This window comes from Pomacea canaliculata, linkage group LG2 (genome assembly GCF_003073045.1).
Source record: "Pomacea canaliculata isolate SZHN2017 linkage group LG2, ASM307304v1, whole genome shotgun sequence".
Classification (NCBI taxonomy): Eukaryota; Metazoa; Mollusca; class Gastropoda; order Architaenioglossa; family Ampullariidae; genus Pomacea; species Pomacea canaliculata.
In genome coordinates this window covers 5961723-5978820 of record NC_037591.1, presented here as the reverse complement: position 1 = coordinate 5978820, position 17098 = coordinate 5961723, and the positions used below count along the sequence as shown (strand labels likewise).

Here is a 17098-nt window from a genome sequence, read left to right as displayed (position 1 = left end):
GACAAAACCTAGCATTTCCAGCTGATTTACTGCAGGTGGGCAATAGATGAGATCGTCTGATGAAAGTGTTTTGATTTGAAATTTTGGTGTAAAGCCATTTTGTTGCTTCTCATTGCATTTCAGCAGTTAACACAATGCAAAGACATTTTCTTTTCCCAGCCCCTCTGTCAGTCGGCATGTAAACTTTATCCATTACTTTAGATATGTGGCTCAATTTATCAGTCTCTAGCTTTTTGACCACAGTGCCAATGAGCAGTTAAATGTGATGAAAGACCACCTACAAGAATTACTTTACCATGCTCTTTACTGGTTCTAGATTACCCATAAATCAGCTTGGGCAAAGATTGAACCTGTCCTGTTCAGCAGTGAGGATGTGAGCCGCATCATTCTGAAACACTAGTAGTATCACTAGCGTACAAATAGCCTCTGTGTACATACATACCAAGTGAAACTGGGATTGTTGACTGTAATCACCATCACAATGAACATTTCAAAGCTAGCAGTTCATTTGGCAACAATAAAAAGAAGACATGACGGTGCATAAATTCCCACCCCATCCTTTAGGCTGAATAATAATAGCTGAAATTAAAATGTCTTGCCAAAAGTCTCTTTCAGGGCCAGCAGCAATCACATCTGAAATGTCCCTGACCTTTGGGGATTGGTGGTATTGAGGAATGTTTGAGAAGTGATAGTCTGTTAAGGCCTCTGCCATATTTTCTTGCAAGTATTGATAGTTTTGCCTAAAACCTGCTATTCATTTCTTTCAGACTTCGGAAGAAGACGAGGAAATAAATGGTGCACCAGTTCAGACTGAAGACATTAATTTGAGAATGTCAGAAGCATGAAAGTCATCTGCAAGCCAAGAAGTAATGCCACAAATTTAATCAACGAAGCTACATTATGCAGAAATGCATGCACAGTACAGGCATGGCAGAATCAAGGCTGTTTTCTGACAGAAACTTGTTGAGAAAGGGATGCAGAAATGCATTAGCACATAAGCTCTTCATCCTCCCCTGTGATCAGACAACTTCATCCAACTGTATCGTCAGATAATTTCTTTTTCTTGTGCATGTTTTCATTCATGCCATCTTTTCTTCTCTGTTTCCTTTTTTTCAGTTTTTTTGCACTAGCTTCCTGGCATAATGTTGCACTTTTCTCAGTCTTTTCGAAGCATGCAACAAAGAAACCATTTGTTAAATCATCTTTTGGGCTCATTCGAATACAGCAATCTGCATATGGGGAACTTCCCTGGCCTCTGTGTGGCCACATGGGAAAAATTTTTTGTACATGGAATTGGTCTTTCACCTGCCATGCCACTTCAGCAACCACCTGTTCATTTTCCTCCTCGTTGATTGAGCAGGTGGAATACACAACACGACGTACTGATGAGAAGCGTAGGGCATGCTTGAGAATGGACACTTGGAAGCGTGCCAGATTTTCAAGACGTTGGCAAGTAGTGCTTGAGAGATGATCCATCCTACTTAGCATACCTGATGACAAAAACAAATTCCAATCATTTTGAGGTTGTCCTTGTTTGATATTTATCTTTTAAAAGTATGCTTGTGCATTTTATAAATGACTATTCTGAAGTGTCTCAAACCATGGACTTCCCCCATTAAAGTCGTCAAAGTGGTACTCAGGTTTTTAAATATATTCTGCCCCTAATCTCGTCAAAACACATTGCTCACCCTCGCTAATCAGCACCACAAAAACGTTGTATATATCACCATTACAGTTCTAAAAGATTTTCCAAGTGAATTGTTTGCACTGGTGGAATTTCTGTGGCTTGAGAACATTTATTATTTGTTATATACACGACTTTTGACAGGCAAATCTATGAAAAGTAGAACCTGAATCTGGCAGACTTCTGTCTGCAATGCCACATTACCTGAACCACTGCAAGAGGGGTCAACCAAGATGAACTCCACATTAGCAAAGGATGGGTCATGTGGATCAACGGACAAGAAGTCTTGACACTTAGTGGTGGTGTTGGTGACACCTGTCTTCTGAAGCTGTTTTTGCAGCAAGGACATGCGCTTCACATCGCGTTCATATGCCAACACTCGCCTACAAACCAGAAGGCAGATAACTGATTTTTTTTTTTATATCCAGTTAACAAACTGAATGGTATCTGTATTCATTCAAAATTATATGGTGCCATACTTCATTTGTTTCTAGCACAACAAGTGTTCAAAGGTATATTGTTTACACTTATTACATTGTTTACACCTATAAAAGCACACTGCTGTTATTTTATTACCATCATCATGCACATGTTTGTGTATATACATAAATTATAAGGTAATAAAAATTCTTTTTGCAGCTTTACAACCCTTGCACTTTTTTACCTCCTTTTAAATGTATTATGCTTTCTGAGCAACACTTTCATTGAACCCTGGTGCAGAAGCTTGCTTTGGTTGAGAATGCATTCACTGCATCATATTACATAAATTAACAACTGGTGCTGGGTAAGCTCTGAAAACTGCTGATTGATTAAAAAATATAATCACACCTACCCCGAGTTCCCAAGAAGACTGGCTATGTGAGAGGTCTTGTTTCCAGGGGCAGCACAGCAGTCCAAGACTGTTGCACCAGATGGAGGGTTTAGCACATGGGCTGGGAAGCAGCTTGCCTATAGACGAAAAATGAACCCCGCAATAGTCAGACAGCAAAAATCCTTGCTGTGATATAGCTTTATGAAACATAATATATCAGCATAAACTAGACTAGGCAACAGCAAATTACTAGCAGCAGATTGTACTGACTCTTGTCCAAAGTGTATGATCTCTTTTAGCAAGAACCAAAAAGAACATTTTTACAATTGTGTCTATAACACTAATCAAGACTTGTCCAACCTCTGTGTGTGTGTGTGTGCATGCAAGAGAGAAGTGGGAAGGTTTGTGAGAGATTTGCACTGATTGCCAAGTATTTTTATTACTATTTTGATTTCATGTTAAATATTGAAAATTTATTTTTTATAAATACCGATCAAAACAACACTTTTTTATGTTATTTAATTTGATGTGATTTCATGTTTTAAGAGCTGATTATCTGACTAGCTTTTCTTTATAATAACACATCCCTCTCCTCCCCCACCCCCTTCCCGACACTAATCATCTAGATGAAAGGATAAAACCACTAGCTGTTTCTGCATACCCGGTCTTGCAAGACAATGCTGCCATTATTGGTCAAGTGATGGGCATGCAGTTCAGTTGCTGGAGGAAACACCAGCAAATCTGGCATCAGCGGATCCAGCGCAAACTTATCATCACAAAGTCCTTCCACCTCTGCACGAAAGCTGAAAAAAAAAAAATTATTAATTCCCCTCTCTCTTTGCCATTTGAATCTGTTTTAAACTATGAGGAAAGTGATGAGAGAAAGGGATGTTAAGAACATTTTTGATATGTAAGCATTCATTTATCAAATTAAGGTACACTGCTAAATGCTGTAATAACCTGCTGATAACAAAGGATATTGTACAAAGTGGTGATAGGACGGGATTTAAGGATAAGACGTTTAGCTGTAAGTGGACGTATGAATCATGCCTTGATGTCTGCAATGTGGAATGTAGAATGAAGAAAAAGACTCAAAATATTAACACTTCATTAAAAAATACCATACCTACAAAGTCTAGAGAAATAGTATTGTGGACAGCAAAGAAACTGCTCCTACCAGAGAAAAGGTCAGTGATGTATACACCTGCTTAGCTTAAAGGGTATACTATACAAAATGATCTGATGCTTCCAGTGTAAATGGCATTAACAGGATTAATCATAGCTTCTTTCTTTGAAGACTTCAGGAAGGAAGGCTGTTTGTATTAGCATACTTTATCAGCACACAAATGTGACCGATTCGGGAAGGCATGTGGACGATCAGCCACCCTTACCCTTATGAAAGGAAAACAAAAATTGAAGTGATCGCTACCAACTCTATGATCCTTCTTGGCTGCTTTGTATTTCAAACCTCTGGTTGGTCATTCATAAAGTATTATATCTTGGTTTAAGGCTGGATAATGCATTCACGACACTGGCTCTATCAACATGAGTTAATACAAAAAAGGGGAAATGAACATCTAAATGGTTATTGCACCTGCATCCGAACCCAAAGAAGTGACTTTGATACTGTGTGGCACAGAAAACTTCCCCAAGTCCATCCAGTTGGCAGTGAGTACCTGACTTTGACAAGGGAGATGGTAACAGCAAAGGAGAGATGGCCATTGCCTTCACAAAAATTTGGCCCCAAGAAAATCTTGGTCTCGAACACTTCACTCCCCCTCTTCCTCCCAGCAATGGAAAAAGATTTTTTTAAAAAAGCCAACTTCGTTACACACTTGTTGAGAGTGAGCTGACCATGCCAAATCCAACCCTCATCCTCGAAAGTTGCCTTAACATCATCCACTGTAGTCTTCAAAAGGTTGACACGAACATATCGAGGAATAGGTAGATCTGAAAAATATATTAAATGAATATGTCATACATAAATGCTAGTTATTTTTCAGAAGTTGGTGAAGTTTAACTTTTCTAAGGGGTTAATCTCTGACATGCTTATTATTTCCTCCACTGTAAGAATGCACTAATTATTTTGCAAAGATTTTCCAACATAAAATGTCCACATTTAAAGATCATGCCACAACTTACAATTGCCAAATTTTATCCACAAATGTATATGCCTACAATCAATCATTTCACACTTGTGCAATTAGTCTCTTACTGTTAAACATTTGACTCTGTCCACTCAGCAGCGAAGCAAGGGAGTCTACTCCCTGTTCCTGCATCAACTGTGAACAAGCCTCCTTCACCTCTTTCTTGTGGCGCATGATGCAAATCTATAAACAGATGAGAAATCGTTTAGTTTCTTTACTTTTAAACTCTCTTTATTATCTTAATTGCACCATTAAAAATGCTTTCAAATCAGTAATCTGTCACTGTAGACACATATAGGTCTGACTTTATAGTTTTAGATATACACACCTGGTCCATCAAATGTGTAAAAGACCATTTTAGAAATGTTAAATGAATATCTAACTGGACCAGGCTCAAATTACTGAATAACCATAATAGGTTCATTCTAGCTAGCACAAGATCATACATACCCTTTTCAAACTTCCAGCATGCCTTAGGCCTTTGCCAACAAGATGTTCATAAAGAAGAACAATGGCTAGCTCTCGATTCCTTGTCAGAGTTTTATCTTCTAGAAGACCCGAGCATTTATCAAAGATAGTGGACATCACTTCTTGATACTTAAGGGATTCGCACACAAGCGCGTACAACTGTCGTACATTCTGAAATGTGATATGCATGCAACTCATTTATTAACAGAACTGATTAGTACACAGTAAGCAATCTATTCAATGATGTACAGCCTTTTCGACAAACTGTATCTGTAGAAAAATGTTCATAGAAAAAGGTAAAATGTTTCGCTAAAACTTCAAACTTACTGCACGTTATAATCACGAACTATAGTATTACCTATACACGTCTGTTTTATAATGAAGCGAATAGACTTGGCACACCATATATGAATACGAATCCAAAAGTGTACACTGTCTGAAAACATAACATATAAAACGCAAAAATACTGACATTTTGGACACAAATACTAAACTGACTAGCTTCAGTGTACTAATGTTGTGAAACCTGATAACGTTGGTAGTACCACTGCGACATTTTAAGGTAAATTATAAAGGTTTACGGGGAAATAACCTTGTAATTGGAAGAAAAAACAAGATTTTTGACTGATCCTTGCTTCTTGTTGAATTTCTGCAAAACTTCCGCTGCTACGTCGTATAAATCCATTTAACTTGCAGCTGAAGCTTGAATCACGTTTCACGTTGTGTCAAGGGATCGGCCATTGGATAACCATGCAAACAATGGCTGCTCCCTGAATGCCAGCGTGTCGTCTGTTTTCTTTTCCAGACAACTGACAAATTTTGGAGATGGGATTTCTGAGTGTGAAGAGAGGTAAAATCTCTGAAATCATATTATGCCAATCAATTGAGCGCAAGTGCAGAAACGCATAACTCAACTAGCTGGAGAAAGGTGCAAATGTGCTAACGCTCAGCTGAAGCTGAGAGATACATTTTACGAAGTTTAAATAGAACCATTGTTGTTGCTTTGTTGTTCTGTTAACCTGCATGAAATATATATTTTTTAAATGACATTATTAAATTGGCAAGTATAAAACTATATCCACTCCCTTAGCTCTCAAGTAGAACCACATAGAAGACTTGAAGTCACGATAATATACAAGCTATCTTCATTTTTATGATCAATGCAATTCCAGTTGTGGCTGTACTGCTGGTCCTATGGGTAGGCACACTCTGCTACATCTGGTTGCCGGGTTTCATTCCTGATTTTCTTCATGTTAGAAGTCTGAGCAAATCTGAAGAAACTGATTTGAAAGGTAATGTCTCCGTGAATGGGTAGTGGGTGGTTCGATTCGACCCAATCATTATCAATGATGTGCGAGTAAGCGTCCATATGTGCATGATCGCGTATGTGTTTTGGTATGTATTGTGAATCTGAAATGTGTTGGTAGCATATGTACAAAAAGAGAGAATGTGCGTACATGTATCTGAATGTGTATAAAGAAGGAATTAAGCTACATTGTCACTTGGTAAACAAATTCTTCTCAATGCAATAATTAAGCCATGAAATAGGTAATTTTTTATGTATTCTCCTTGGTTGATGCACATCTTTGTGTGTGTGTGTGTGGAGAGAGACAAAAAAAATATAGACACAATTTAATATTAATCAGAGTTTACTAAATATTCTAACAACTTCACATTTGTTAACACTTTACACTTTTATTTTCGAAATGGCTTTTTTTGGTATGTTGTTCTGTGGTTGAGTCTGAAAATGCTTTACACAGTGCCTTGTACACAAGACTTTTTAATTACTCGAGTGTTTTCTGGCTGCAGACGCAAAGTCTCTTTAGTCTAAACTTAATGGGAGATTTCCATGCATCACTTTAAGTTACCATATGACACTAAGTTATGCCCAAATCTATTATTTCTCCATTGATAACAATGGCAACTGACCTGCTTACATCATGTGCTTAATTTGTATTGAAAAAATGTTTAACATATGAAAAGGAATGAATATTAACTTTTGTACCCAGTGGTATTACACAGATCACATGTGTGACTCCTAATCAATGTCACAAAAAAAGTAAAAAACTACCTCAGAATGTTCCCTAATGGTAAGAATCAATGTGTTGCACTTTCCACAATAAATCCTATAGGAAGTAACATCACTTAATAAATTGACTTTCTCCTTGCAGTGTCCTATGACAGCTATGCTTTGATAAGAGCAAAAGACTTTCTGTTATCCGTTCAAAATATAGATAGCTGATGTAATAAACACTCACCATCAGACAGGAAAGACTATGATATTTGTGCAATATAAATGTCATCACACTCATTTCTGTAGCCCAGCCCAGCCTAGCCTACCATGGTTTAAGTGGAATGTGACCTTCACTGCTAGCCTTACTGTAACAAATTTGAACCAAATGAAATTAGCTAAAAAGAGACTTACAAAGCCTAGGAAGATAAATAAGAAGCAAGTAACTTTATCTCTAACGATTGAATATTTTCATTTTTCTTCACCCTGTCCGAACAACAAATTTTGTTTGCACGTTTGGAAACTACATGGTTCAACAAAAAAAAAAATCCAACCATGCAGCTGAATAATCCAAAGAAAGCTGCTCATTTAAAGTTATTTTTGTTACGGAATTTTGGCTCCCTTTTCTAATCTGCTGATATATCTGTGTGTGCACTTGAGCTATTTACTGTGCTATGTTTCAGTAAAGGAAGGTGCTCTTCGTGATGGATTGGGAGGGACAAATGAGTCAGCAATGAAACTGGGAAAGAATTCTGGTGTTAATCAGTTTGATGATGCTGTTCATGTAGTGATTGCTTCTGACAGCAATACCATTGGAGGAATGATTGCACTTATCAACAGTATTCTATCAAATACAAAAGCAAAAGTCATGTTCCACCTTATCACTGACAGCGAGACCAGTTACCACTTAGGGTGAGAATGTCATTTGTCCATTCCTTTGTTTAATTATTTGCAGAAGTGTTTCTGAATGTCTTAATACATGCAAGCAATGATAATAGTGAAGTCATGACATAAATATAGTTATATGTGTTACAAATTTCCTTTTCTGAATGTCTTAAAACCTGTGAGTGATAAGCATATTTTCCTACATGATTACTTTCTTTTGTAGATCTATTGGGTTGTCAAAAAAGTCATGACATATTTTTTATGTTTTTCAGTGGTCTCTTTTACATAAAGAACAAAGATCAATCATCAATATATTGCCCGTTTTTTTTCTATAATATTTTGCCATATTTCAGTGAGCTTTATAGTTCCTCAAACATAGAAGAACCTATCTTTATAGACAAAAAACTGAACAGGGTGCTGATTTACAGCCTCATCCAAACTAAACATTGTACCACTCAAGGAGTTTTGAAGAGAGCAAAACAAGTACCCTTTCCAAGGATGGCTGCTCCATACCAGATATCTGCATCAGGATTGCAACAGCAATGACTAAGCTAGATAGGATCTGGTATAGTCATAAGATAAAGTTCACTACCAAGTACAATCTGTACAAATCCCTGGTAGTAACAATCCTGGTTTACGAATGTGACGTGTGGACTCTGCTTACCAAAACAGGAAGGAGAATCCAGGCATTTGAGAAACAGCACTTGAGAAGGCCACTCCAGATCTTATACAGAAAACATAGAACCAATGACTTTGTACAAAACAAGATTTCCACACTTACAGGACACAAGGAACCTCTACTTTCAACAGTCAAGTGACAAGCTGGTCTTCTTTGGCCATGTGACCTGGAACGACACCTTATCAAAGACTATCCATCAAGGACATCTTGGAGGGTAATCGATGATGCGGTGGCCAGAACTGGTTTATAAATGGCAAAGACTGGACTGGTCGTCCTGGACCCACTCACAGTCACCCAAAATAGCCTAGAGTGGCAGACCCTGTCAGCTGGCACTTCTCCCAACAACAGGTGCCGGTCAAGGACAACTGACTGACAGTTTGGTCTACAATCTTCAAGTTGTTGTAAAATTTCCCAAACTCAACCAGATCGTCAATTTTTCTTTTAGAATGAAGCTAGAAATGTCAGCTGTCAAACAGTGTAGCAATAACATAGATCCAAATGACTAGTACTTTCAAAAGTGTATTAGCATCATCTGTTGCAGAAATGCATCACGACTTTTTTGACTTTTTCGACAACCCAATAGTTGCTGTGAAAGGACTCTGTTGTCTTTTTTTTAATGTAATCTTAGCTTACATTATTTCAGTATGTGGCTGATGAAGACAAAACTGAGTGTTATCAACTATGAGGTTAAAATATTCCCCAAGAGCCTTGTTGAGGGCAAGATCAAGGTCAGAGGTGGTCGACCAGAACTGGCTAATCCAGTGAGTGCTACATACTACTCCATTCAGAAAGGCTACATTATCACTGGCATTTGATGCTGTTTACCAAGTAATATGCAGTAGCTTAAACTTTGGATAAGTTAGTGTAGGTACAAACAGTCAGCAATAATGATGGTTTCTTTGCATCCCAATCCATCACAGCAGTCTCAATCTCCCACCCAATTTTTCTGTTTCTCTAAGATAGAAATCATCTTGCATTCAATAGCTACACAATTTAGACTTCCATCATGACAGCTAGGATGTGATTGCTTAATAAGAAATCAGCACAGTTTTGGATTAGATGCACAGCAAGCATGCTGTCAGTATTCAACAGATTTGCATAGACAGTGTGATTAATAATTATTCTTTCTTCAGGTCAACTATGCACGTTATTATCTGCCCGAACTGTTTCCCAACATCCTAGGAAGGATTGTCTACATCGACGATGACTGCATTGTGCAAGGTGGGTTTTCTGTGGAATCATTATGGATCCTGAGAAATGTATTTAAATGGAAAACTTTCATTGGCACTTTTGCTTATTACAAACCTCTAGCTTACTGAAATTGTTACTCTCTTATTTAATAACAATAATCATGATGTTTGTGTAGCACAGAATCCCAGCACATGGCCAGGATCTGCATGTTTTCATATTACAATGAAATGAATACAGAATACAACAGGTAGGGGAAGGGTGTTTCTTGTATTCTCGCCAAACCTTTTGGGCGTGTAAGAGTGGATTATTGGGGAGGTAAGCACATCAGATCTCTACAAAGGGGCAGCTTTCATACAGTAGTATTACCTTAAGAGCTATTGAGTTTTCAGTAGCCAGGCTTAAGGTAAACAAGAAGAGTAAAGCTAATACCCAGCAACTAAAGTCTCTGGTAGCAGCAAACTGAAATGCAGAAGCTACACATTGCTTTTTGAGATGAGTAGATATTAATGCAGGAGTCAACTTTGTTCAAACTTGAAAATCCTGAGTGTAAAGGTTGTGAAGATTCCAAGAAAATATGCCTAATCTAGTTGCTGTAGCTTATTGGGGTACAGAATTTGTTAGTACACTGAAGTATAGACTATAGTGACATTGCTTTATTGATTTGAAATATCAGTGATCCATAAAATTAGCACAAATATTTTTTGAGATTGTGTAATGACTGAACTTTTCTTCAACTAAAATAAATGTAAAGCATAAAATCTAAGCAACGTAACGCCTTAGTGGCATCCTAAAGAAAATGGAAATAGGTCAACATTTGATTAATTGTACAATTTTATACTAGAGACCTGTGAAATTGACTCTGAACCATCATGCGATATCAGATGTTGAAAAACAATAGTTCTAATATGTGAACAAAAAGTTGAAACAGGATGTATGATTTTTTTAAAATTTGGTTTCTTGGACACTCCTGCTTTTTATAAACCTACAAAAGTTGTTATTTAAAGGGGACATACAGGAATTGTATCAAATGAAGATCAAGCCTGGAAACCTGGCTGCTTTTTCAGAAGACTGCCTTGGTATGAACAGAAGAATCACCTTTATGCAGGTAATGAACCAGGATGGCTTCACATAGTTTATTTTCATGTTATGACAGTATGACCACACTTTTTTTTTATTAATTCTTTTGTATAGAAATCATGTACTTCTTATGCTTCTAAATACCTTGCACACATGACATTCTTTCAACACCCTTGTATCTGCATTTTATATTTCAATTAACAAATGTTTAGCTAACTATTATCCAGAATAATAGTAATTATCTCTGTATAATCTTGCCTTAAGTTCATGTTCTTGACAGTATTTTAAGTATAAACATTAACATCAAAAATACAAAAAGCGTGATTTTCACCTATAGAGTGTAAAATGCAAAGCAAGGTACGTTTGTTAATATTAATGCAACCGTTATCTCTGATATAATGTTTTATGCAAGTATAAAAATGTCGCTGAAATTCGGTGATGAATGATGGCGAAATGTTATCTTTCATGTCTCAAATGGTGAGACCTCCAACCATACAGCCTTCATTACATGATTGTTGCATGTTTCTACATGATGGAGAATAGTTGTACAAAGTTCTTGTATTTCTCATTTCAGATGCTAGCATGAAGCAGACATAAAAGTGCATAGTTGTTAGAACATTGCAATGGCAGTGTTTTTTTTTTTTAAAAAAAAATTATGAGACATTGCCGAAATTGAATCTATATTTGTGATAAGCAAGTTCTTGACCTCCTTAGTCAGGTGAAAATTGTGGTTTAATATCTCAATTGTACCTGCTGAGCAGAAAAGATTTATTTGCTCAGATTTTGAAAATTTTGTAGCTAGTAATAACTAAAGCCAGTCGTTTGAAAATTAATAAATTGTAATAAATGAAATGAAAATTGCACTTGATGATTTAAAATTATTTAAGCTTACTTCAACACTTACAAAGGACTAGTTTTCACTATGGTTTTCAGAATGTGTATTCGGATTACTTTGACCTGAAAAATAAACACTTCAAGGAGCTTAATATCAATCCATCAGCTTGTTCGTTTAACACTGGTGTTTTTGTAACTGACCTTGCTGACTGGCGCTCTCACAATGTGACCCATAAATTGGAGTACTGGCTTGAACTCAATACAAGGTAAACAACCTCTCTGCTAGATATGCCAGCTCATCTTTGTGTGAAACGAGGGTCGAAATGAGGCTGTGCCTAACAGGCGGAGTTGCTTTGTTCTCCACTGATTTTTCTGCTTTCTAGTGCAAAATCTTCTGTTTTATTCATTTGAAACTCTCAATCCTCACTGTTCCCTTATTCCTCTGTTGGTCTTTTATTATTTGTCTGCAGTTTATCCTTCTGCCTTTCGTATGCTGCACATGTCTTGTTCTTGTCTCAAGCTCTGAGAGCATGCGTCTTCATGTGATCATGTGCTATATATAAATCACATACTTTTTTTAATTATCATAAATGAAAGAGGGTCATGCTAAGTAGAATTTTATTTTGTCCTTGATTAGATTAATACCTGTTTAGGCTCTGACATATCCAGTTATTTAACACCATGCTTGGCAAGTATGTGTATTTGAAAAATTAAGAGAATCTTTTCCTTACAGAGAGGAACTGTATGGGAATGAAAGAGGTGGGGGAGGTTCTCAACCCCCAATGATGATAGTTTTCTATAACAAGTACACGCCTATTGAACCGCTTTGGCATGTCAAATATCTTGGTAAGCACATTTTTTTAAAAAGAGACTTTCCATCTTATGGTAGAATTTGCATGTGCACATGAGCACACTCTTTCATTCTCTGTTTTGTCTTTTGCTGTCTGTCTCACAATTTTGTAGCAAGAGTTTTATAGTATTCAGATTTAACAAAGACTTGATTTTTGATAATCCTGTTATGCTGCTCTTTTAAGCCAATTCTCTTTGAGGCTATATTTTAAAAATTAGAAGTCACCATAAATAGTGCTGAAAAAATAAAATGGTATTCTGAGGCTGTCGTTGACTTTTTGGGTATGTCACCATGATATTGTCATTACCACACAGATGCAGACAAAATTCACTTGATTTTTAAAAAAATCATTATTTATAAATGACATATCAGTCAAACAATTATAATTCTATCAATGTTTAAACTTTAAAGGTAAGCAGGTTTCATATATAGTTATATACCATCAAACTATCTTTCACACAATACAGTACACACTACAATATACATAGGACGATAATCCTGGTCTCTGACTGTCTGGGGACCAGCATTTGTGAGGTCTGTCTCCACACTTTTGTGGCCGAAACTTTGAACTCGGAGGCACACACATCAGCTGGTTTAATACAGATGATGCAGTGTACTTCACCCAGCTGACCCAGAGGTAGAGCGGGTAACTGCCTGTAGCAGGAAAGGTAAGATAGCGAGGGAGAGAAGAAAAGCACTACCCTCACAAAATTGAGAGCTCAAACTCGTGACTTCCCTAAAGCTGTAAGGTATTGGATCTGTCTTTACCTTTATACTTCACACACTTGTGCTTGTGTTTCTTTTTATGAGTGGGTGCACACTCTCACGCATGCTTGTGATTGATTATACTGCACACACATGCACTTGTGTTTGTGTGCATGGATGTATATATATGTATATTTGCAGGATGGTCTCCACGGACCAGCTACAAATACCAGTTTATAAGGAGTGCAAAGCTGCTTCACTGGAATGGCCGATTCAAACCATGGGGCCGCACAGCAGCTTTTCAAGAACTATGGGACTTCTACTATATACCTGATCCAACTGACAAGTTCCGCATCATCCGCAAAGGCATTCTGTAGAATATGTGCTTGCAGGCTACGCATCATCATTGTTTTTATTGTGACAAGCATTATGATGCTAAAAAGAATTTTTATGATTACCCACCAACACCTGATTATTTAGCAAGTGAAGATTTTAATACACATTGAAAATGCTGAGAAAAAGTTATGGTCACAAAGCTGAACGAGTAGAAAATGTTGATTTTTTTTTTTAATTTCACCAAAATCTAATTGTAAAATTTTAATTGTGTTTTAGCATAAAACAAACTGTTAACAAAAGTTCTATCTGAATCCAGGTATTTTACTGGCTAATATTGACCTCTATTACATTAATGGATAATCGAATTTCTATATTGTCCATAGCCAGAGTGAAGCTAGTTATAAATGGTTCTCAAGACATTCACCAAAATAAAATGGAAATCATCTGTATCCACTGATCAGAATTTGATTTCCACTGGTGCCTCTCAGGTATCTCAAAGCGTTCTTGGACCTATGTACATGGAACAGACACAAAGTTAAAATCTGTATAGAAGCTAGGCATTGAAGGAAATGCTGTTTTGGAGATAACTACAGACCTTCTATATAAGTAGAAGTTTTTGTTTTTTTTCTTAGGAAGATCTTGGAGGATGATTGATAACTTCAGGGTCTCTGTGTTTAGAGAATTTTGTTCATAGTTCTTGCCCCAGGGTCTGTACATTTTCCATTTAGAGGTTTTCTTTGTGCCTCTTTAGTTACCTCTAAGGTAAACTAGCTTCTAACAGGTAGCCGTGGCTTCTAATTTTTATGATAATGATATTCACTGCAGCCTGTTATATTTTTGTATAAGCTCACAATATATATCTATATTTGATGGTCTTTTTTCAACAGTCCATCTACTTAAAAGTTTCATTAATTATCTTAGATTTTGTAAGTTTTGAAAGCATCGTCAAGAACATATGTTGATACGACTGAGCTTCTATGCATGCAACAGTATATTCCAGGAATGCTCATCTGTTAGTTTCATGACTTTTGTGTTAGTGATTGCATTACAACAGTTGGCTGAGCATAATCAGCAATGTTTTAAGAGGTGTCTTGGAATATTTAGGAACAAATATACTCAAAGTGCCCTTAAGACAGTGTGATACAAGGAAAGATTTGCTTTGAAAAAAAATTTATGAATATCATGCACATCAAACTTTATTTGCTGAAGCATGTTCTGTTTTGGTTGTAAACTGCCCAGTCAGTCATTTGTCCCTTGACTGGTACCTATTGTTAGTGGGAGCACACGGATAGTTGCGGCAGCTGACAAGGCCTGCCACTTAACGCCTGTTTGGAGCAATACCAGGTCCTGCACAGGACGACCAGTTCAGTCTTTGATGTTCACAAGCCAGTTCTTCAACTGGCCACCATGAATTCAACCACTCTCTAAGGTACCTTGAAGGACAGTCTTTGACAAGCTGTCGTGCTGAATCACATGACCAAAAAAGACCAGCTTGTGTTGGTTTTTTAAAGTTAGAAAGCTTTATTGATATAAAACACAGTAGGTGTGCATACGCTTATAATGTGTGGTCACCCCAAGCTAATGTTGTTTGACTGCTGCAAGCAGAGGTTCCTGGAGTCCTACAAATGGGGCAACTATGCTTCATACAAAAAGTTATTGGTTTTTATATTCTCTGTGTGAGATCTGGAGCACCCTCCTTAGGCACTTGCTCTGGAATGTCTGGATTCTCCTCTCTGAATCTAGCATAGTCCACATTTCACATCCACAGAGCAGGATTAGTATTATAAGGGATTTTGTACAGGCTGTACTTTATGATAAACTTAATATTATGGCTGTGCCAGATCCTGTTCAGCCTAGCCATTGCTGCTGTTGTAATCCTGATGTGGATATCTGGAGCTGCCATCCTTGATAGGGTGGCTGTCAAGTACTTAAAATTGCTTACCTCTTTGAGCCATACCTTGCTTTGGCGTTTCCAGTGCTCTTCTCTCTTATCAGTGCTGGTCTCCATTCCATTTGCATTCGAACTGTTAGTCCTTTATTAGTTCCTGCTAACAGGTCACATTTTCTGCAGGTACTTAATGTAGGTTGGAAATCGGTCTTCCACTAATTGAAATGGAAGTGTGATGGTCATGGAGGATTTCATATACGATGTTCTCCAAGAATATGTTGAACAGCACAGGTGATAGGGACACCCTTGACATACTGTAGTTGGAAAATAAGTTTCTGTTTGGACATCTAACATAAAAAATTATTTTGCTCATTGAGCTATTATACAGTGTTTAATGACTTGGACAAGGTGTCCTTCGATGTTGAATTTTCACGTCATGTGCCACACTCTATTAACTGCCAATGCTCATGCATGTCATTATTTTATGTCCAATATGACGAGTCACATTGTCTCTTCTTCTGTTTTTATGTGTCCTATTGTCATTGTTTTATGGAGAATTTCTATGAAGCAGCATAAAACTCTATTCTTGGCAAAATACATCTTTTAAAAATCTAAAAATTTATGTAAATATTGCTGATACTTGGTTCAAGGTTCCAAAACTGCATTTAAATGTTATATGTATTTACAGCTAAGCCCAGCATTAGTAGCATTTTATTACCAACTGTCCTCAAGGAAATAGTTACTTGCATTTGTTTTCCCTTTATCTCAAACTCTCTTTCTGGATCAGTTTTTTAAAAAGTGGTCATAATCATTGTCTTCATACATAATTTGCTGATAAAAAATTTGATAACAGATGTAAGCCACCTCTGGTTTTAAATTTGTGGTACAAAGAGTTCATTTTAATTTTCTTACTATTTCAATGTGATGTTCACTAAAATTAAGACCTAAGAAACCAGTCATTCAATATTTTTTCAATGTATTGCTAATTTTTTTAAAATCCTCCGGCTCTTTACTTAAACAAAAGCTTGTCTGATCAAAACTTTTTTCTTTTGCATCTGTTATTGTTATTTGTTGTGAAGGTGCCTTTTATCTAAACATTTTATGCTGATATTAAAAGGACTGTGTTATATCTCAAAACGTTTCAAGTTTGCATTTTACCCACACAAAATTTTTTTATGTAAATGGCATTTGTATTAAGAAAAACTGTGTGAGTGTGTTGTTTTTTTTAAAGTGGATTCATGATCTTATTTCCTAAAATGCAGTGGTCCAGATCTAATTTTCTATGTTGCTGCACTGACTGAATATTGTGACAGTAGGGTGTACCCAAAGCTGTTGTGCTGGCTTTGGTCTTCTATGACAAGTTAAAATTAAATCGATCAAAAAAAAACTAATTTAAATTTTGTTTACAAACTAATGACAGTTCTGTGTTTTGTTAACTTTCAGGAACTTTAAGAGTGATTTCATGATGGAGCCTAATGGTAACGTTTCTTTGCATAGGTATCCAGAAGTGTTTCTCAATGTCTACCTATTAC

General features: G+C 36.8%; 3 protein-coding genes across 8 annotated transcripts in view; 2 read left to right on the top strand and 1 right to left on the bottom strand.

Moving 5' to 3' along the window:
• The window catches only part of LOC112557374 (anoctamin-7-like), a 41782-nt gene extending 40877 nt beyond the window's left edge, over positions 1-905 (top strand). For all 6 annotated transcript variants that reach the window (XM_025227181.1, XM_025227179.1, XM_025227180.1 and 3 more), the window contains one exon: positions 768-905. In XM_025227181.1, the coding sequence (XP_025082966.1) occupies positions 768-845 (78 nt within the window). In that variant the 3' untranslated portion in view covers positions 846-905. The remainder of the gene's footprint in view (positions 1-767) is intronic.
• On the bottom strand, positions 800-5880 carry LOC112557376 (probable 28S rRNA (cytosine-C(5))-methyltransferase). The gene is made up of 8 exons (XM_025227187.1): positions 5703-5880; positions 5093-5281; positions 4711-4825; positions 4331-4445; positions 3157-3298; positions 2517-2632; positions 1889-2067; positions 800-1490 (listed from the first exon to the last, which is right to left on the bottom strand). Exons 1-8 carry the CDS (start codon positions 5793-5795, stop codon positions 1030-1032), a joined length of 1410 nt encoding a protein of 469 aa, XP_025082972.1. The 5' UTR covers positions 5796-5880; the 3' UTR covers positions 800-1029.
• On the top strand, positions 5822-14911 carry LOC112557379 (glycosyltransferase 8 domain-containing protein 1-like). The gene is made up of 9 exons (XM_025227191.1): positions 5822-5960; positions 6283-6402; positions 7805-8033; positions 9329-9446; positions 9819-9906; positions 10881-10981; positions 11887-12053; positions 12521-12633; positions 13544-14911. Exons 1-9 carry the CDS (start codon positions 5936-5938, stop codon positions 13717-13719), a joined length of 1137 nt encoding a protein of 378 aa, XP_025082976.1. The 5' UTR covers positions 5822-5935; the 3' UTR covers positions 13720-14911.
• Positions 14912-17098: the final 2187 nt, after the last annotated feature.

Excerpts from the sequence above, each read along its gene's own strand:
- LOC112557376 (XM_025227187.1), bottom strand. The coding sequence starts at position 5,795 with ATGGATTTATACGACGTAGCAGCGGAAGTTTTGCAGAAATTCAACAAG. Across the intron at positions 2,633-3,156 it reads GCATTGTCTTGCAAGACCGG|GCAAGCTGCTTCCCAGCCCA; the intron begins GTATGCAGAAAC and ends TTTCGTCTATAG. Across the intron at positions 1,491-1,888 it reads CCCCTCTTGCAGTGGTTCAG|GTATGCTAAGTAGGATGGAT; the intron begins GTAATGTGGCAT and ends TTTTGTCATCAG.
- LOC112557379 (XM_025227191.1), top strand. The coding sequence starts at position 5,936 with ATGGGATTTCTGAGTGTGAAGAGAG. Across the intron at positions 9,907-10,880 it reads CGATGACTGCATTGTGCAAG|GGGACATACAGGAATTGTAT; the intron begins GTGGGTTTTCTG and ends TGTTATTTAAAG. Across the intron at positions 10,982-11,886 it reads GAAGAATCACCTTTATGCAG|AATGTGTATTCGGATTACTT; the intron begins GTAATGAACCAG and ends TATGGTTTTCAG.